The sequence below is a fragment of the Gorilla gorilla genome, chromosome 13 (genome assembly GCF_029281585.2).
Source record: "Gorilla gorilla gorilla isolate KB3781 chromosome 13, NHGRI_mGorGor1-v2.1_pri, whole genome shotgun sequence".
In the NCBI taxonomy this organism is placed as follows: Eukaryota; Metazoa; Chordata; class Mammalia; order Primates; family Hominidae; genus Gorilla; species Gorilla gorilla.
Window position 1 is genome coordinate 48,934,047 of NC_073237.2, and position 15,284 is coordinate 48,949,330.

The following is a 15,284-nucleotide window of genomic DNA, read 5'->3' on the forward strand; positions in this document are numbered from 1 at the left end:
TATACGCTATGCATGTGTGGGGGTAGAGGGCATATGGGATACATCTGTATCTTCTCAATTTTGCTGTGAATCTAAAACTGCTCTCAAAAAATAAAATCTTAAAAAAAAAAACTACAAAAAAACCCAAACCAGGCCAGGCACTGTGGCTCATGCCCATAATACTACAGTTTTGGGAGGCCGAGGCAGGAGGACTGCTTGAGACCAGGAGTTTGAGATCAGCCTGGGCAACATAGGGAGACCTTGTCTCTACAAAAAATTAAAAAAAAAAAAAAAAAGCTGGGGATAGTGGTATGCGACTGTAGTCCCAACTACTCCAGAGTTTGAGAGGGAAGGATCACTTGAGCCTAGGAGTTTGAGGATGCAGTGAGCCGAGATCAGGCCGTTGCACTCCGGCCTGGGCAACAGAGCAAGACCCTGTCTCAAATAATAATAATAATAATGATTAATAATAATAATAATAATAATAAAAGACCAATCCAAGAAGAAGAAAAAAATCCCCAAACAGCAAAGTCAAACCAGTAATTTGTCATCCAGCAGTCCTTAGAAGTGAAGTTTTCATACAGAACTTTTCCCTCTACATCTAGTTGGATTTTAGACCCAGTCATAGCATAATCCTATACATACATGGAAGACAATTACTTATTTTTCCCCCTAGGTTGTAAACATGGCTAAGATACTAATATCATGCACATTATATATTTATGATCTAATTTAATCCTCACAATAGCCCTCCAAGGCAAGTGTCCTTATTCACATTTCACTGATTAGAAAATAAGTACATGAAATTAAGAGTTGCCTAATAGCACGTATGGAAAGTGACAGAGCCATGATCAGAACTCATGCTTGACTCCAAAGTCTGTGCTCTCTTTTCTTATGTCATATCAAAGTGGTAACTATTAGTTTTTTCTCTGCAGTTGAACATCGAGCACCTGAGTTACTTTTTCTAAATATTAAGATACATTAAATTTGCATTTAAAGTAAAGCCTCTGGTGTCTGTCTGGCTATCAGAGCTCAACCTCACATCCCCTGCTTATCAATAAGCTCATAAGAAAGCACATCGCCAAAATGTTGCATGGTACAATATTTACCATCACTAGTCCTAGGTGAGGGTTTTCCAGAAAAAAAGAAAGGGGAGTTCCATTATCAAATAACTTTGGACTGATGGCTAAAAACCCATTTTAGAAATTCATAAAGCAAATTTAATATATTAACAGCTCTGAGATGTCTTACTTTAAAGAAAGCCAAGCAACTTTGACTCTGCGTTTCTCAAATTCACTTGTCTATAGAATTTCCTTTTCCCTAATTTAGGCCTTTTAACTTCTCAAGCTATACTACTGTTCTCATAAAACACTCTGAGAAAGCTGACCTAGAAGCATCAATGGTACAAAGACAATAAAAGACATCAGTAGGTTGGTAGGTCTATTGACCAGAGCAAAAGATCACTCCACTTTCAAAGCTACACACTTTACACACCAAAATCATGGAGTAAGAACACGGAGGAAAATGAGAAAGAATACAGACAAAGGAATAAGATGAAGAAGAGAAAAAGGCAAAATCAGGCAGCAGAGTCAAAGAGGAGTATGGCATACACACATGTGGGTAAGAGAAGCCTTAACCAAGACTGGAGATGGAGATGTAAAAAAGAAGCAAACCAAGTATCTGAGATGAGAAGTAATCAGGTCATCTAGTGATTTTTAAAAAAATCCCACTGGACGTTGGGCACGGTGACTCACGCCTGTAATCCTAGCACTCTGGAAGGCCGGGGAGGGCAGATCACCTGAGGTCAGGCGTTCGAGACCAGTCTGGCCAACGTGGCAAAACCCTATCTCTCCTAAAACTACAAAAAAAATTAGCCGGGCATGGTGGCACATGCCTGTAATCTCAGCTACTTGGGAAGCTGAGGCAGGAGAATCACTTGAACCCAGGAGGTGGAGGTTGCAGTGAGCCAAGATTGCACCACTGCACTCCAGCCTGGGCAACAGAGTGAGACTCCATCTCAAAAAAAAAAAAAAAAGAAAAAAAAAAAGGCCGGGTGCGATGACTCACTCCTGTAATCCTAGCACTTTGGAAGGCCGAGGTTGATGGACCACTTGAGGTCAGGAGTTCAAAACCAGCCTGGCCAACACAGTGAAACCCTGTCTCTACTAAAAATACAAAAAAAAAAAAAATAGCTAGGTGTGGTGGTGGGCACCTGTAATCCCAGCTACTCGGGAGGCTGAGGCAGGATAATCGCTTGAATTCAGGAGGTGGAGGTTGCAGTGGGCCGAGGTTGCGCCACTGCACTCTAGCCTGTGTGACAGAGCGAGACTCCGTCTCAAAAAAAAAAAAAAAAAATTCCCACTGGAACGGCCCACAGTCTAGGCAGTCTTCACAAAAGGCACTAATAGTACTCACAGGTCAACTGTCAAACTCTATCTTTGCCTTGCTTCTTTCTAGTCTTTCTAAGGAGCACTCAGATTCCTTAAGACTTCTCTTATCTCATGCGCTGAAAACAACTCTCTTCTAAACATTGGTAAACCAGCTCAGCAGTAAACCTAGCTACCAGCTCATAAGCTAGTACTTCTTGGTTTTTGCCCACCTGGGAGTCAAAGCTTTGAATGCTTATTGATTTTCATGGGAAGCAAGACCTAGATTGGATTTATGACATCCCCAACTAAACTAGCTCTTTGATTAATGCTCTTTATTTTCCCCCATATTCTTGCTAACTTCCCACTATTTCCCCATCATAAGGATTAACATATAACACAAGAAAACAGTTCAATACCTGTTCATACCTATAAATTGAAGGTGCATCACTAACACTGTGTATTAAGGTAGGAAATTATGCAAAAGATACGAAGGAAGAGATTGTTGCTAATTTTTTAGAATAAAGATCTCATTTAGAAAGATTTTCATTAAAATGGTTAAAATGAATGTATTTGTAGTGAATGAAAAAATCACTGCTCTTAAAGGGTTAACCTTTAAGTACTGTACAAGAAAAATTCATAAAGTCAAAACAAAAACACTTCCATGTGTCATACTTACCTGTTTTTTCACCCTAAAGGATTAATGAGTCTGTTGGGGTTTTTCACTTGCCCCTCCCTCTCATTCACTCAATAAATATTTTTGAAAAGAAATTTTTTTTCGAGACAGAGTCTCGCTCTGTCACCCTGGCTGGAGTGCAGTGGGGTGATCTTGGAACACTGCAACCTCCACCTCCCAGGTTCAAGGGATTCTCCTGCCTCAGCCTCCTGAGTAGCTGGTATTAACAGGCGCACACCACCACACCCGGCTAATTTTTGTATTTTTAGTATAGACGGGGTTTCACCATGTTGGCCAGGCTGGTCTTGAATTCCTGACCTCGTGATCCACCTGCCCTGGCCTCCCAGAGTGCTGGGATTACGGGCATGAGCCACCGCGTCCGGCGCTTTTTTATTGAGTACCTGCACTGATGAATAAGATAGTGCCTACTTCTAAGCAGTTTACAGATTAGTAGGAAAGAGTGTAAATAAGAAACTATGTTACTCTAAGATTAGGTCACATCTATTCCAGAGGTGATTTTTGGGTTGAGCTTTTTAGGACCAGAAGGAGTTAAACAGAATGGTCTCGTGCTGGGGACAAGCTGGGGAATGGCATGGTGTGGAGGGAGGTTGTTAAGAAATTTGAAGCTGGGAATACTTTCAAGCCCAAAGGTGGAAGGTGGAAGAGTAAGTACTGGGCTGCTTTTCCTTCCAGCATCTTTTTCTAATTATAAGCCACTCCTCCTTCAGCCTTGCTGCCTCCCTGCCCCACCTAGAGGCGATGTGGGATCACAAAAAAGGCATGGGCAAGTAGCCAGAGGGGCTAGAATGTTGCCTCAGCCCCTGGACTAGATGTGTGATCTTGGGCAAGCTAGCTGCTTACCTTCTGTGAGCTTATTTTCTCATCTGTGAAATGGGGATAGTGGCACTTGGGTTAAATGAGATAATGTAGGCCAAGTTCCTGCCTCAACTCATTTGGATTTTCCTGGCCCCTCCCCTTGCTTCAGTTGTTTTGGAAATTATATTCTTTCTCCTTATAACTTTCCCATTGCTCCTCTGATCTCCATTTTGGTATACTTTTTCAAGTATCCCCACTAAGAAGGCTGACTATGGGAGAGGGCTGCACCAAGCATAGCTGAAAAAGAGCACAGAAAAGCTCTCCCAAGTGGCTAGGATGTGCCCAGCTTTCCTTCCCCGTTCCCTCCCCTCCCCTCCCCTCCCCTCCCCTCCCCTCCCCTCCCCTCCCCTCCCCCTTTCCTCTCAGATTCAGAACTGTTGCTCCCAGGGATCCTGGGCTTTTGTTCTCTGGAAGCTTAAACCACCACCTGTTTTGCCTTTATTGTTTAAAGGGTATCTCCTGTTGTCCACAAACTACCACAGGTTGAAGCGGACAAAACTTAAAGGCAGCAGGAGCTAAGTATGGTACTTCCTTTTTTTAAAACAACAACAACAACAGAAAATACTAATACTAAAACATCAATGCTTTTCCATTTTCCCTTTTTTATTTCTTTTCTGAGGTCCCCTGTAACACTAACTACCCCCTCTTTACCTGTTAATCCTACCATTAGTACTAATAAAAAGTTATCTTTAACTTTAATTATAACTTGTCATATATCTGTTTTTCTTAGTTTGAAGTTTTTACAGTCTGAGGTATCCTCTAAAGCAGTTTCTCAAACTTGAATATGCGTAAGAATCACCTAGGGATCCTTTTAAAATGCAGATTATGATTTAGAAGGCCTGGGGAAGGTCTGAGCTTTACCTGCACTCCCAGGTAAAGCCCTTGCTGCTGGGCCTTGGACCACACTTGAAGTAGCAAGGCCTTACAGGGTTTAGAACAAATAAAGTGCATACACACAAAAAAATGATTGCTGGATGCTGCTTTGGTCTCTCTTACTCTGTATCTTGAGCTTTTTTTCAATACACCTTTTTCCACCTTTTCCTATGCATAATTTATAGCCAACACCTGACAATCATTCCTTTGTGTAATTACTTAGTTGTGCTCTTCCTTCCCGTTTCTTAGTCACCATTCTCACTGAGAAATGCGTCATTTCATGAGTACTCCAGTTACCCCCGGCCTCTTTCTACTAACATCTACCTTGAAACATCAAGAACTGGTTAAATAATCATTTTTACCCCATTCTTGCTGAGCAACCTATAGTAGCTTCCTACTACACACATTAAATTCAAATTCAGAATGAGAAGCTTCAAGACATTTCACCAACCCTTCCTTCTCCTCTGCCAATTTCTCTTTTTGCTCCACTTGGAACTCTGCATATTGCCCAGGTATACTTAGTTTCTCGAAACTCCTTACAGGACATTTTACTTTGGGACTGTCTTCTTTCATTCCTTTTTAAAGACATGCTGTATCGCTTTCAAAAAACTCTCAATTTTTACCAATTCAAAAAAAATTTCCTAATTCATTTCCAGTTGAGTCCCGTATTTAAAACAGTATTATCTAGGTGCTAATGTCTTATTATTCTTATTTTTATATGTCTTAACATTCTTTTTAAAAATATTTTCAACCTCTCTAAAGGATCAAAAAATTAACCTTTAAAATCCCTTGAAGAGCATTTTAAGAGAGAAAATATTTGAGGTTTAGTAACACTTACACATTGTACCACCTACCAGCTCCTATTCTACTAGGGAAATAAAATTTAGATGCAGCTAAAATTTAGTTAGGGCCCAAACCCACATCCTATCTAAAAGGATTCTGTTTTCCTGTCATTGTTTTCTACCCTTCGCATTTTGCATTCAGTAGGGTTGCATTTTTCTTAATAGTTCTTGGTGATGCAAATGTAAAAGAAATGAAATAGGGCTCTCTCATACTACAATCTCAAGGAAAAGGAGATTACGAGGCCCATTCAGCGAGGTGCAAGAGGCCTAGATGCAGCACACCCTGCAACCGCCGCATGCTCCAATTTCATCTTAGGGTTTTCGTACAGCTCCTCTTTTTTGGATGATGCAAGCCGCGCAAAAGCAGCATTCAAACCTCCCCACCCTGGGAAACGATACAAGAACATGAAGCTTTACTGCCAGTTTCTCCCTAACACGCAGCCAAGGGATAGAGGCCCGGATACCCGCCCCCAAAACCGCGTCCACAACAATCATTTCCTCCCTCCCCGCCTTTTACATACAGTACACATACAAATACACACACGCAGAGAGGCCAGCAGGGGCGGGCCGGGCCCGACCACTCCGCAAACCGCAGGGGGAACTTGCGGCAGGCCGAGCTATTTTCGCCCAGTCCTTTCTTCTTCGCTTGCGTCTTCTTCTCCATCTGCATGCACTTGTTACAGGAAAGCGAACTTGGTGACGTAGGGTTTCCAGAAAATCCGCTTCGGAGCCACACACCTTCGCCGGGTGCTGCATCATCCCCCCTCTCTCGGTAAACAGTTGGTCGCGCCCCAGTGCTAGCGGGCGCCGAGCGGGAGCCGCGCGGGAGCAGCGCAGCTACGGCGGCGGCAGCGGCGGCGCGGTTGCGATTCCGAGCCGTTGAGACGCCTCTGCGGCAGCTGGTGGCGCAGGTGGCTTGCGTGGACGCGGGTAGAGGCGACCGGCCAGCAACCGCAGCGTCGGCGCCCGCGGCCCCGGCAGGTGAGCGGGCGACGGGGACTCGCCCCGCCCCCCCCTCGGTGGCGTCGCTCCTGGCTGTAGCGGGGAAGTGGACGCGGCCCGCCCAGGAGCTAAGGGGGCCGAGGCTGCAGCTGCTGGGCAGCAGGTTGCGGGGGAGGCCTTGCGTGGGCGGAAGGGGGCCGCTCGCCTCTCGGAATCCCTGCCTTTTTCTCTCCCATGCACCCCCTCCCTTTTGGGGCTTAAGCTCGGTGGAAAAAGCCCGGAGAAAGATGGGGCGGGCAGACGGGAGATTCCTGGCCGGGCAGCATCCCTGCTTCAGGTGGTGGCGTCTCTCCGGTGGCGGGGCGGAGGACCTGCCCCAGCGCGGAGGCAGCGCACTGGCGGGGGAGGAGCGGGAGGCGGCCCTCCACTCGCTCTCCCACCCCCACCCGCCGGCTCCCCTCCCCCTCCCCTTGCGGCCCCTCCCTTCGGGCTTTTTCGCTTTAACCGCCCTCGATGCTCTCCCTAGCAGGCGTGTCGGGACGCCCCGAGGCATCCTCCTCCGCCCGCGGGCCCGGTAGCTGGGCCCGCGTCCGCCGCCCGCATCCCCGCGCCGCCGCATCTCCTCGCCGCCTCCCGGGCTTCGGACCCCCGGTCTCGCCCCCGAAACATGACTCGCGATTTCAAACCTGGAGACCTCATCTTCGCCAAGATGAAAGGTTATCCCCATTGGCCAGCTCGAGTAAGTGATTTGTAGCCCTCGCGCTTAGCAGTGCTACCCTCCTCTCCAGAGGCCTGCTGCCCACCGTGTCTTTTTATTTTTTCTGTCCTTTCTCTCCCTCGCTTTAGTCTCATTTGTAACCTGACCTTTCATTTTAGTTTTTTGCCCAGTAATCTCCCGTGTAATTATGAAAATCCAGACGTTTCTACATACTGTGTGTTTCCGTATGGTTTATTGGCAGACTTGGACAGATTTTCTTCCTAGGAAATATTTAAATGTGTTGCTAGTTAATATTCCATTGTAGGTGAAATAATGAAGAATGAATTTTTGTTTAAAAATTAGTGAAACATTGACATTTCCATAGTTTTGGATCAAGTACAAAATATCAGTGGAATTTGTGCAGATTACACACAAACACTTGGATGTCAGAGAAGTGCGTATGTGGTTAAATTGGATTTACAGGGTTTTAAAAAAAATACCTTGTACTTGATGAGGCCTTCTGGATTTGCTTAATACAGAGATTCAGGACTGGATATTCTTGATAGTATTACAGTAGTTTAGTACCGAGGAAGGGCCAGAAAATTCATTTCTCCTTTTTTATTTGAGATGTTTATGACCTTGAAGAAGTTGTTTTACCTTTTTGTTTCCAGTAGGCAAAAAGGAGGTGTGGACCAGATTCCTCAGTTCACATCTAGTGGTACAGAGAAATGATTAAGGACCCAGGATGTTTTGTGACATTTAGGAATTGAGACTGTTTAAAGATCTACGCTCCATTTTTAGAAAAAGGGGTCTTTTTGTTTATGGTGGTACCCAAGGCTCTCAAACAGTGATAGATAGGACCTAAGATATGTTGCAGTCCATTAGATTAGGTAAACTCAAGATCCTTTAAAAATATACTTACATGGGGTTCTGAAGTTTTATTTTTTCCAAGCCATTTATTTTCGACTAATTTACTGTCCTTTGAAAATGTATTTCTTAAAAATAATTAAATTCTGTAGTTACGTCAGCAGGGGAATGGTGGAAAACACCCATTAGATAACGGAGTCCTGTCTAGGAGCTGAGAGTGCCATCCAAGTGTAAAATGATCACTGTTTCTTGACTTTCTTCCATCTAGCTGCTCTACGTAAACTCCTGTTCACAAGTTTCCTTCCAAAGCTTTTTTCCTTGCCTATAAAGTCTGCCTTTTCGGTGCAGTCTTACTTGAACAATCCTTAGTCATAATCCTTGTCTATATATTTTACATTCTAATCTATTCCTTTCGTGATAATCTTTTGTTTTAATTCTTACTCTGTGTATGCTTTGACTTCCAAATATATTGTGAGCCCGAGGGCAACAACCTTAAATGGAATTTGTTTATACCCTCCATAGTCCGTAGTACATATGATGCACCTATAAAACACAATTCACGTTCAAATGGAGCCTAGGGAAACTGATCAGGTTTAAGGCCCCTCTGATATACTTTTTCATGGTTTTCGAGGTATCCTTGTTTATTTTGAGGTGTTTGAAAATATGAGGTTGTCTAACAGATCTATATTCCGATTTGCATGCCACAGTGAAGTTAAAAGCCAAAGGAAATGTTTAAAAAATCTCCCAAATCACCCTCCCCACGCTCATATGTTAAGTGACTAAGAGTGCTACTGAAAATAAAACAGGGTAGCCTTTGGAAGACCAGAGTGTTTTCCTTATTTAACAAGTTCTGCATTTAACAAGTTCATTTGGATTGGAAGGGAAGTGTTTGTCTTTTCCCTTTTCCCCATCATTTTTTCTGAGAAACACCTCCATTTAGTGTTGGTGTATTCTGTGTCCAACAGTTACATTCCTTTTTCTATCTTCTTCATTCTTAAAAATTTGAAATCTTTGCTGTAGAGTTTAGAGTCCATATTTAAAGTCTGAGCTGTAAAGGTGACACCTCTTGTTGCAATTTTTGCTTTAACATTTCTGTCTACATGTCCCAAACTTCATTAATTTTTAAGTCTTAAACATTCATGTACATAATCGTTTACCAGTAATAATTATTTAAAAAATCAACTTAAATTTTGCCTGGCATTTGCTAAAGGCTATAGGTGCTAGGTATTTGCATAAACTCTTAAAGCTGTTTGCTAGCAGAAAGAGGCATATGAACTGGGTTAACAGAAATGATCTCTTAAGGGATTAAGGATTTTTGCAATTATCGGGGCATTCTCACAAAGTTGAGATAACAGGTGTGATCTTCATCGTATAAGTGGGGAAATAGGTCCCTAGAGATATTAGGTGGTAATGATTCTGTTGGTGTGTGAAAGCCTTTAGACTTCCCTCACAAATCAGTTCAGTCATCCTCATGGTCTTTTTCTGCAACACCACAATGCTTACAGAGGATAGTAGGTCCTCTGATGGTCAACCCCCTTCTTAACAAAGTCAGCTGATTTTCAAATTGAAGTGTTTTTGAAATTATGAAAATTATGACATTTAAAATAGATATGTTGTTAAATTCTTTTTTTTTGTTTTTTTTAAAGGCAGGATCTCACTCTGTCACCCAGGCTTGAGTGCAGTGGCGTGATCTCGGCTCACTGCAACCTCTGTTGCCCAGGTTCAAGTGATTCGCCTCCGGAGTGGCTGAGATTACAGGCACCTGACACCGTGCCCTGCTAATTTTTGTATTTTTAGTAGAGACCGGGTTTCACCATATTGGTCAGGCTGGTCTTGAACTCCTGACCTCATGATCCATCCACCTTGCGCTCCCAGAGTCCTGGGATTACAGGTGTGAGCCACCGCGCCTGGCAGACATGTTGTTAAATTCTAGCTAGATAGTACTGCTTTAGTCCTGAGGTCTGCTTTTCCTTTATTGATGAGGGAAAGTAACAAGTATTATGGATATATTAGACGTGACAGCACCTGATGATTTCTTCCTTACATAATTTAAAAGGTTGAAAGAGCAGTGAAAAAGGAACAGGTAGCCTCATGTGATTCAGGCATATTAGTGAAGGATCTTTTCATAGTAAGTTTTTCAGACTTTGGGAGGTACTGATTTAAACTTTTGTCAATGTCTGCTTTTACATTATTCTGTTATTTGTATAGATTTCCTGCAGAACTAACATTTAGGGTTGTCAAATAGGTTCAGACTCCTTACCTGAAATGATATGATTAATAATTCAGAATTTTGGGAAGGCAGGGAGAGTACATATGCCATATATTTTGCTGCTGGTGCGGTCTGGAATAGCACATGATAATATGTCTGCAAAGAAACAACAGTGGAAACAGGTGGATAAAAGAAATGACTGATACCCTCAGTGTCAGTCCAGGTTTTGCCACCAAATGAGTTTTGACAGAAATGTTGGTTTTCAGAGCTTCTTGGGTTTTAGATTTGGGGATAGGAGATTATGGGCCTGCAGAACTGGTCCATTTTATAACAGAACCCTTTTGGATGTTGTGCTCTCGTTTATTCAGATAAATGTTGAGGTGTGTATGATTTAAAATATTTTAATTTTTCTCACTTTTCTTTTAGGTAGACGAAGTTCCTGATGGAGCTGTAAAGCCACCCACAAACAAACTACCCATTTTCTTTTTTGGAACTCATGAGACGTAAGTCCTGTTAGCTTTAAAGGCAAATCAGAGTTAATTTAACAGGGTTATTAGGCAGTAGACATTAATTTAAGGGGGAAATCGTAACATAATAGGAAACTTTAAAATCTTTGAACTTTGGAAAGAGTCTTTAAGTCTCTGTTTTTAAGGTAGCGTTTACAGATGCTATAGGTTTATTTTTTACTGGAATTGATGTTGCCTTAACCAAAAAGGAAAGTAGAAATTCTCTGAGCAATAAGAATGATTGATGGATGAAAATACATAAGGAAAGTTTTAATAGGTGATCTGATATTCCTATACAGTAAAATAAGTGCTTTTTATAAGGACTACTTGGTACCTAATTTTTGGTTTTATGATATCAGATATGCAAACTGTATATTGTGGAGAAGGTGAGAAGAGGAAGTCTTAGCTAGTTCCCTCCATGTGTTTATATGGTCCCTGAAGCTCTGCTGCCTCTGGTGGGTATGTGGGCAGAGAACTGATGTGAAGCAAATTTTTCAAAAATTGCAGCTGAATGTTGACGTATGTTACTGCCAAGTGCATGGGATCACTCCGTAGGCTACCATTAATTTCCCAAAGAATATTCCTACGTACCTATAATTTAATGGCCTTAGAAATACTATATAATCTGGTTGATTTTGGACTTGAGGTTTGGTGTCTGTCATAATTTTGGTAGTCTTGTTTACCTGGGATGAGGAGAAACAAAACTATTGCTATTCTGATTAGAATTATGTATTCCTAAGAGTGGCTACAATGGCAATATTTGGTTTAAAGTTGCTTAGCTACTGTATAAACTTTCACACAATGTCTTTAATAGCTTTATTGAGATGGAATTTACATACAAAGAAGTTCACCTGCTTAAAGTGATTTTCAATAGATTTTAGTATATTTAGTAGATTTTAGTATATTTACTATCATAACCTTTTGATGATCACTTTCCCCTCTCCAACCCTAAACAACCACTAGTGTACTGTCTGTATAGACTTACCAGTTCTGGACATTTTATTTGAATGGTGTCGTACAATATTTAATAATAAGTGTTTAAAAAAATACAACTTTGGATCCAGAATTGGTTTGGCCTTCATCATAATTGGAGTTAGGTTCAAGTGTATTCTATATATAACAATATAATTTTTAAGAAGTGATAAGTTTCTGATTCCATGGGATACTTTAAAGAAACTCTTCAGTAAATTTAATAGAGGACAAAAGTATCTTTTAATGGAAAATGGTGCAGTGTATATTAGAGTGGGGCTTTTCAAAGTGTGTTGTCAGGTCTAGCACCATTAGCATCTCTTGCGAACTTTAATTAAAATGTAAGTTCTTGGCTGGGTGTGGTGGCTCACACCTGTAATCCCAACACTTTGGGAGGCCAAGGCGGGAGGATCACTTGAGTTCAGGAGTTGGAGACCAGCCTGCAACATGGTGAAACTGTGTCTCTACAAAAAATACAAAAATTAGCCGTTTGTGGTGGCACACACATGTGGTCCCAGTTACTCCAGAGGCTGAGGTGGAACCGTCACCTGAGCCGGGGAGGCAAAGGTTGCAGTGAGCCAAGATCTCACCACTGCAGACCTCATCTCAAAAAAAAAAAAAAAAAAAAGTTCTTAGGCCTTACTCTAGACCTACTGAATAAAGCTGTGAGTGTGGAGCCAAAGACCTGTTTTAACAAGCCTTCCAGATGATTCTGATTTACGTTGAAGTTTGGAAATACTGTAGTAATGTGAGTGGACATTCCTTAGCATTTTTCAGTTTTATAAGCTTAAAAGTCTTTAATTCTGATTTTTGTCTGAAATGGAGCAGGTTTTTTCTTTTTTTTTTTTTTTTGAGACGGAGTCTATCTCTGTTGCCCAGGCTGGAGTGCAGTGGCATGATCTCCGCTCACTGCATGCTCCGCCTCCCGGGTTCACGCCATTCTCCTGCCTCAGCCTCCCGAGTAGCTGGGACTACAGGCGCCCGCCACCACGCCAGGCTAATTTTTTGTATTTTTAGTAGAGACGGGGTTTCACCGTGTTAGCCAGGATGGTCTCGATCTCCTGACCTCGTGATCTGCCCACCTCGGCCTCCTAAAGTGCTGGAATGGAACAGATTTTATACTTCTATATATCCTGATAGTCTTACAGAATGCACAGTCCATTCTTACATTACTATTTTAAATTTAGAAGAGGAATGATTATCCCTTCTCCTGCATTTAAAAGGATTTTCATATTATAAATATATGTACACTTTAAACCAAAACAAACTAAACTAAACTGTTGTTTGGTTAATAGGTAATTAGATAGTTAATGAAGACAATGAATTACTAATATTCAAGAATTTAGGATATATTCAAGGAATTCAAATGAATTTAAAGTTAAGCTGACAATACTGAATTTTCATTTCAAAATGGACGTGGTTTTTGCCTTAGTGTTCTTATGATTATACCATTTATCTTTGGAAAAGCAGTGCTGCCCCATATGTATGTTGGTCTGGTGGTGACTTCTTTTGTACTTAAGATTAATTTTTGGGCTGGGCGCGGTGGCTTACGCCTGTAATCCCAGCACTTTGGGAGGCTGAGGCGGGCGGATGACGAGGTCAGGAGTTCAAGACCACCTTGGCCAATATAGTGAAACCCCATCTCTACTGAAAATAGAAAAATTAGCCGGGCATGGTAGTGTGCACCTGTAGTCTCAGCTACTTGGGAGGCTGAGGCAGGAGAATTGCTTGAACCCAGGAGGCAGAGGGTGTGGTGAGCCAAGATTGTGCCATTGCACTCCAGCCTGGGCAACAGAGTGAGACTCTGTCTCTAAAAAACAAACAAAAAAATACTAATTTTTGGAAACTAGGTCTCTGATGATCTTTTTTCCCCTCAAAATTTGGGAGGGTAGTTATTTGAAGTTTTTTTTTTTTTTGGAGACAGAGTCTCATTCCATGGCCCAGGATGGAGCACAGTGGCGATCATAGTTGACTGCATCCTTGAACTCCTGGGCCCAAGTGATCCTCCCATCTCAACTTCCCAAGTAGCTGATAACTGCAGTAGCTTGCTAATTTTTGTATTTATTATTATTATTATTTTTTGGAGATGGGGTCTTGCTACATGGCCCGGGCTGGTCTCCAACGCCTGGTTTCAAGTGATCCTCCTGCCTTAGCCTCCCAAAGTGCTGAGATTACAGGCTACTTTATTTTTTTATTTTTATTTTATTTTTTTGTGATAGAGTCTCCTCTGTTGCCCAGGCTGGAGTGCGGTGGCACCATCTCGGCTCATTGCAACCTCCAACTCCGAGATACAAGTGATTCCTCTGCCTCAGCCTCCCAACTAGTCAGGATTACAGGCACCCGCCACCACACCCAGCTAATTTTTGTGTTTTTAGTAGAGATGGGGTTTCACCATGTTGGCCAGGCTGGTCTCAAACTCCTGACCTCAAGTGATCCACCTGCCTTGGCCTCCCAAAGTGCTGGGATTACAGGTATGAGCCTCTGTGCCTGGCCTGTTTGAACTTTTTAGTTTGGATTTTGCATAAATAGTTTAGTAGTCTGCTAACCAGGGGTTAGGGAGATGGGATAGGAAGAACATACAAGAAGAAAGGGATATTTGGAAATTGTACTAATTCATAACTGGTTTATAGATTAAGATTTTTTAATTGTTAATTTAGAGCAGAATTCTTTTGTAACTGCATTCTTTTCCTGGCCTACAGACGTCTGATTTTACTTAGGACATTCATAGTAAATGTTCAGCAGTCAAGTTTTGAATATTAGACAGTGAGCCCTAACTGTGACCATGTACTAGATATTTTAAACCTAACATATTCAGACAGATTTTTAGTAAGTGGGAATGACATAGACTCAATTCTTACTGAAGCCAAGTCTTGGTATTATCCTTGATTACATATTATAGTCTTTCCCCTTCCTTTCTACATCTAGTCAGTCAGCAAATCTTGTTCTTTGCCTTTCAAATGCATTCGGATCTGTCTGCTCTTGGTCATCTTTGTATAATTCAAGTCCATGCGTAATTACTCCTGTAAATAATGTCCTAAGTTGGGCACACTGGGACATGTCTGTAGTCCCAGCTACTTAGGAGGCTGAGGCAGGAGGATCCCTTGATCCCAGGAGTTCAAATCTGGCTTGTAACATAGTAAGACCCTGTCTTGGGGGTAAAAAAATTAAAAATAGTGCGCTTACTCTATGTTGGTTTCAGTTTCCACTCTTCACATACAGTTGGCCTGCTGTATCTGTGGGTTCTGTATCCATGGAGTCATCCTGTCACAGATTGAAAATATTTGGGGGAAAAAGATGGTTATGTCTGTAGTGAATATGTATAGATTTTTTTTCTTGTCATTATTACCTTAATGCAATGTAACAACTATATAGCATTTACATTGTATTAGGTATTATAAGTGATCTAGAGATGATTTAAAGCAGCAGTGGAAGACAGTTTTTTCCACGGGGGTTTGGGGGGATGGTTTTGGGATGAAAACTGT

At 41.9% G+C, this 15,284-nt stretch overlaps 1 protein-coding gene across 5 annotated transcripts in view; it reads left to right on the forward strand.

The window, feature by feature from the left end:
* The first annotated feature begins 6,295 nt into the window (after positions 1-6,295).
* The window catches only part of PSIP1 (PC4 and SRSF1 interacting protein 1), a 47,012-nt gene continuing 38,023 nt past the window's right edge, over positions 6,296-15,284 (forward strand). For 4 of the 5 annotated variants that reach the window (XM_019033636.4, XM_019033638.4, XM_019033635.4 and 1 more), the window contains exons 1-2: positions 7,155-7,293; positions 10,754-10,830. In XM_019033636.4, coding sequence (XP_018889181.1) covers positions 7,222-7,293; positions 10,754-10,830 — 149 coding nt within the window. In that variant the 5' untranslated portion in view covers positions 7,155-7,221. Of the gene's footprint in view, positions 6,594-7,083; positions 7,294-10,753; positions 10,831-15,284 lie in introns of those variants that run through there. The other variant, XM_019033632.4, reaches the window with a different exon arrangement.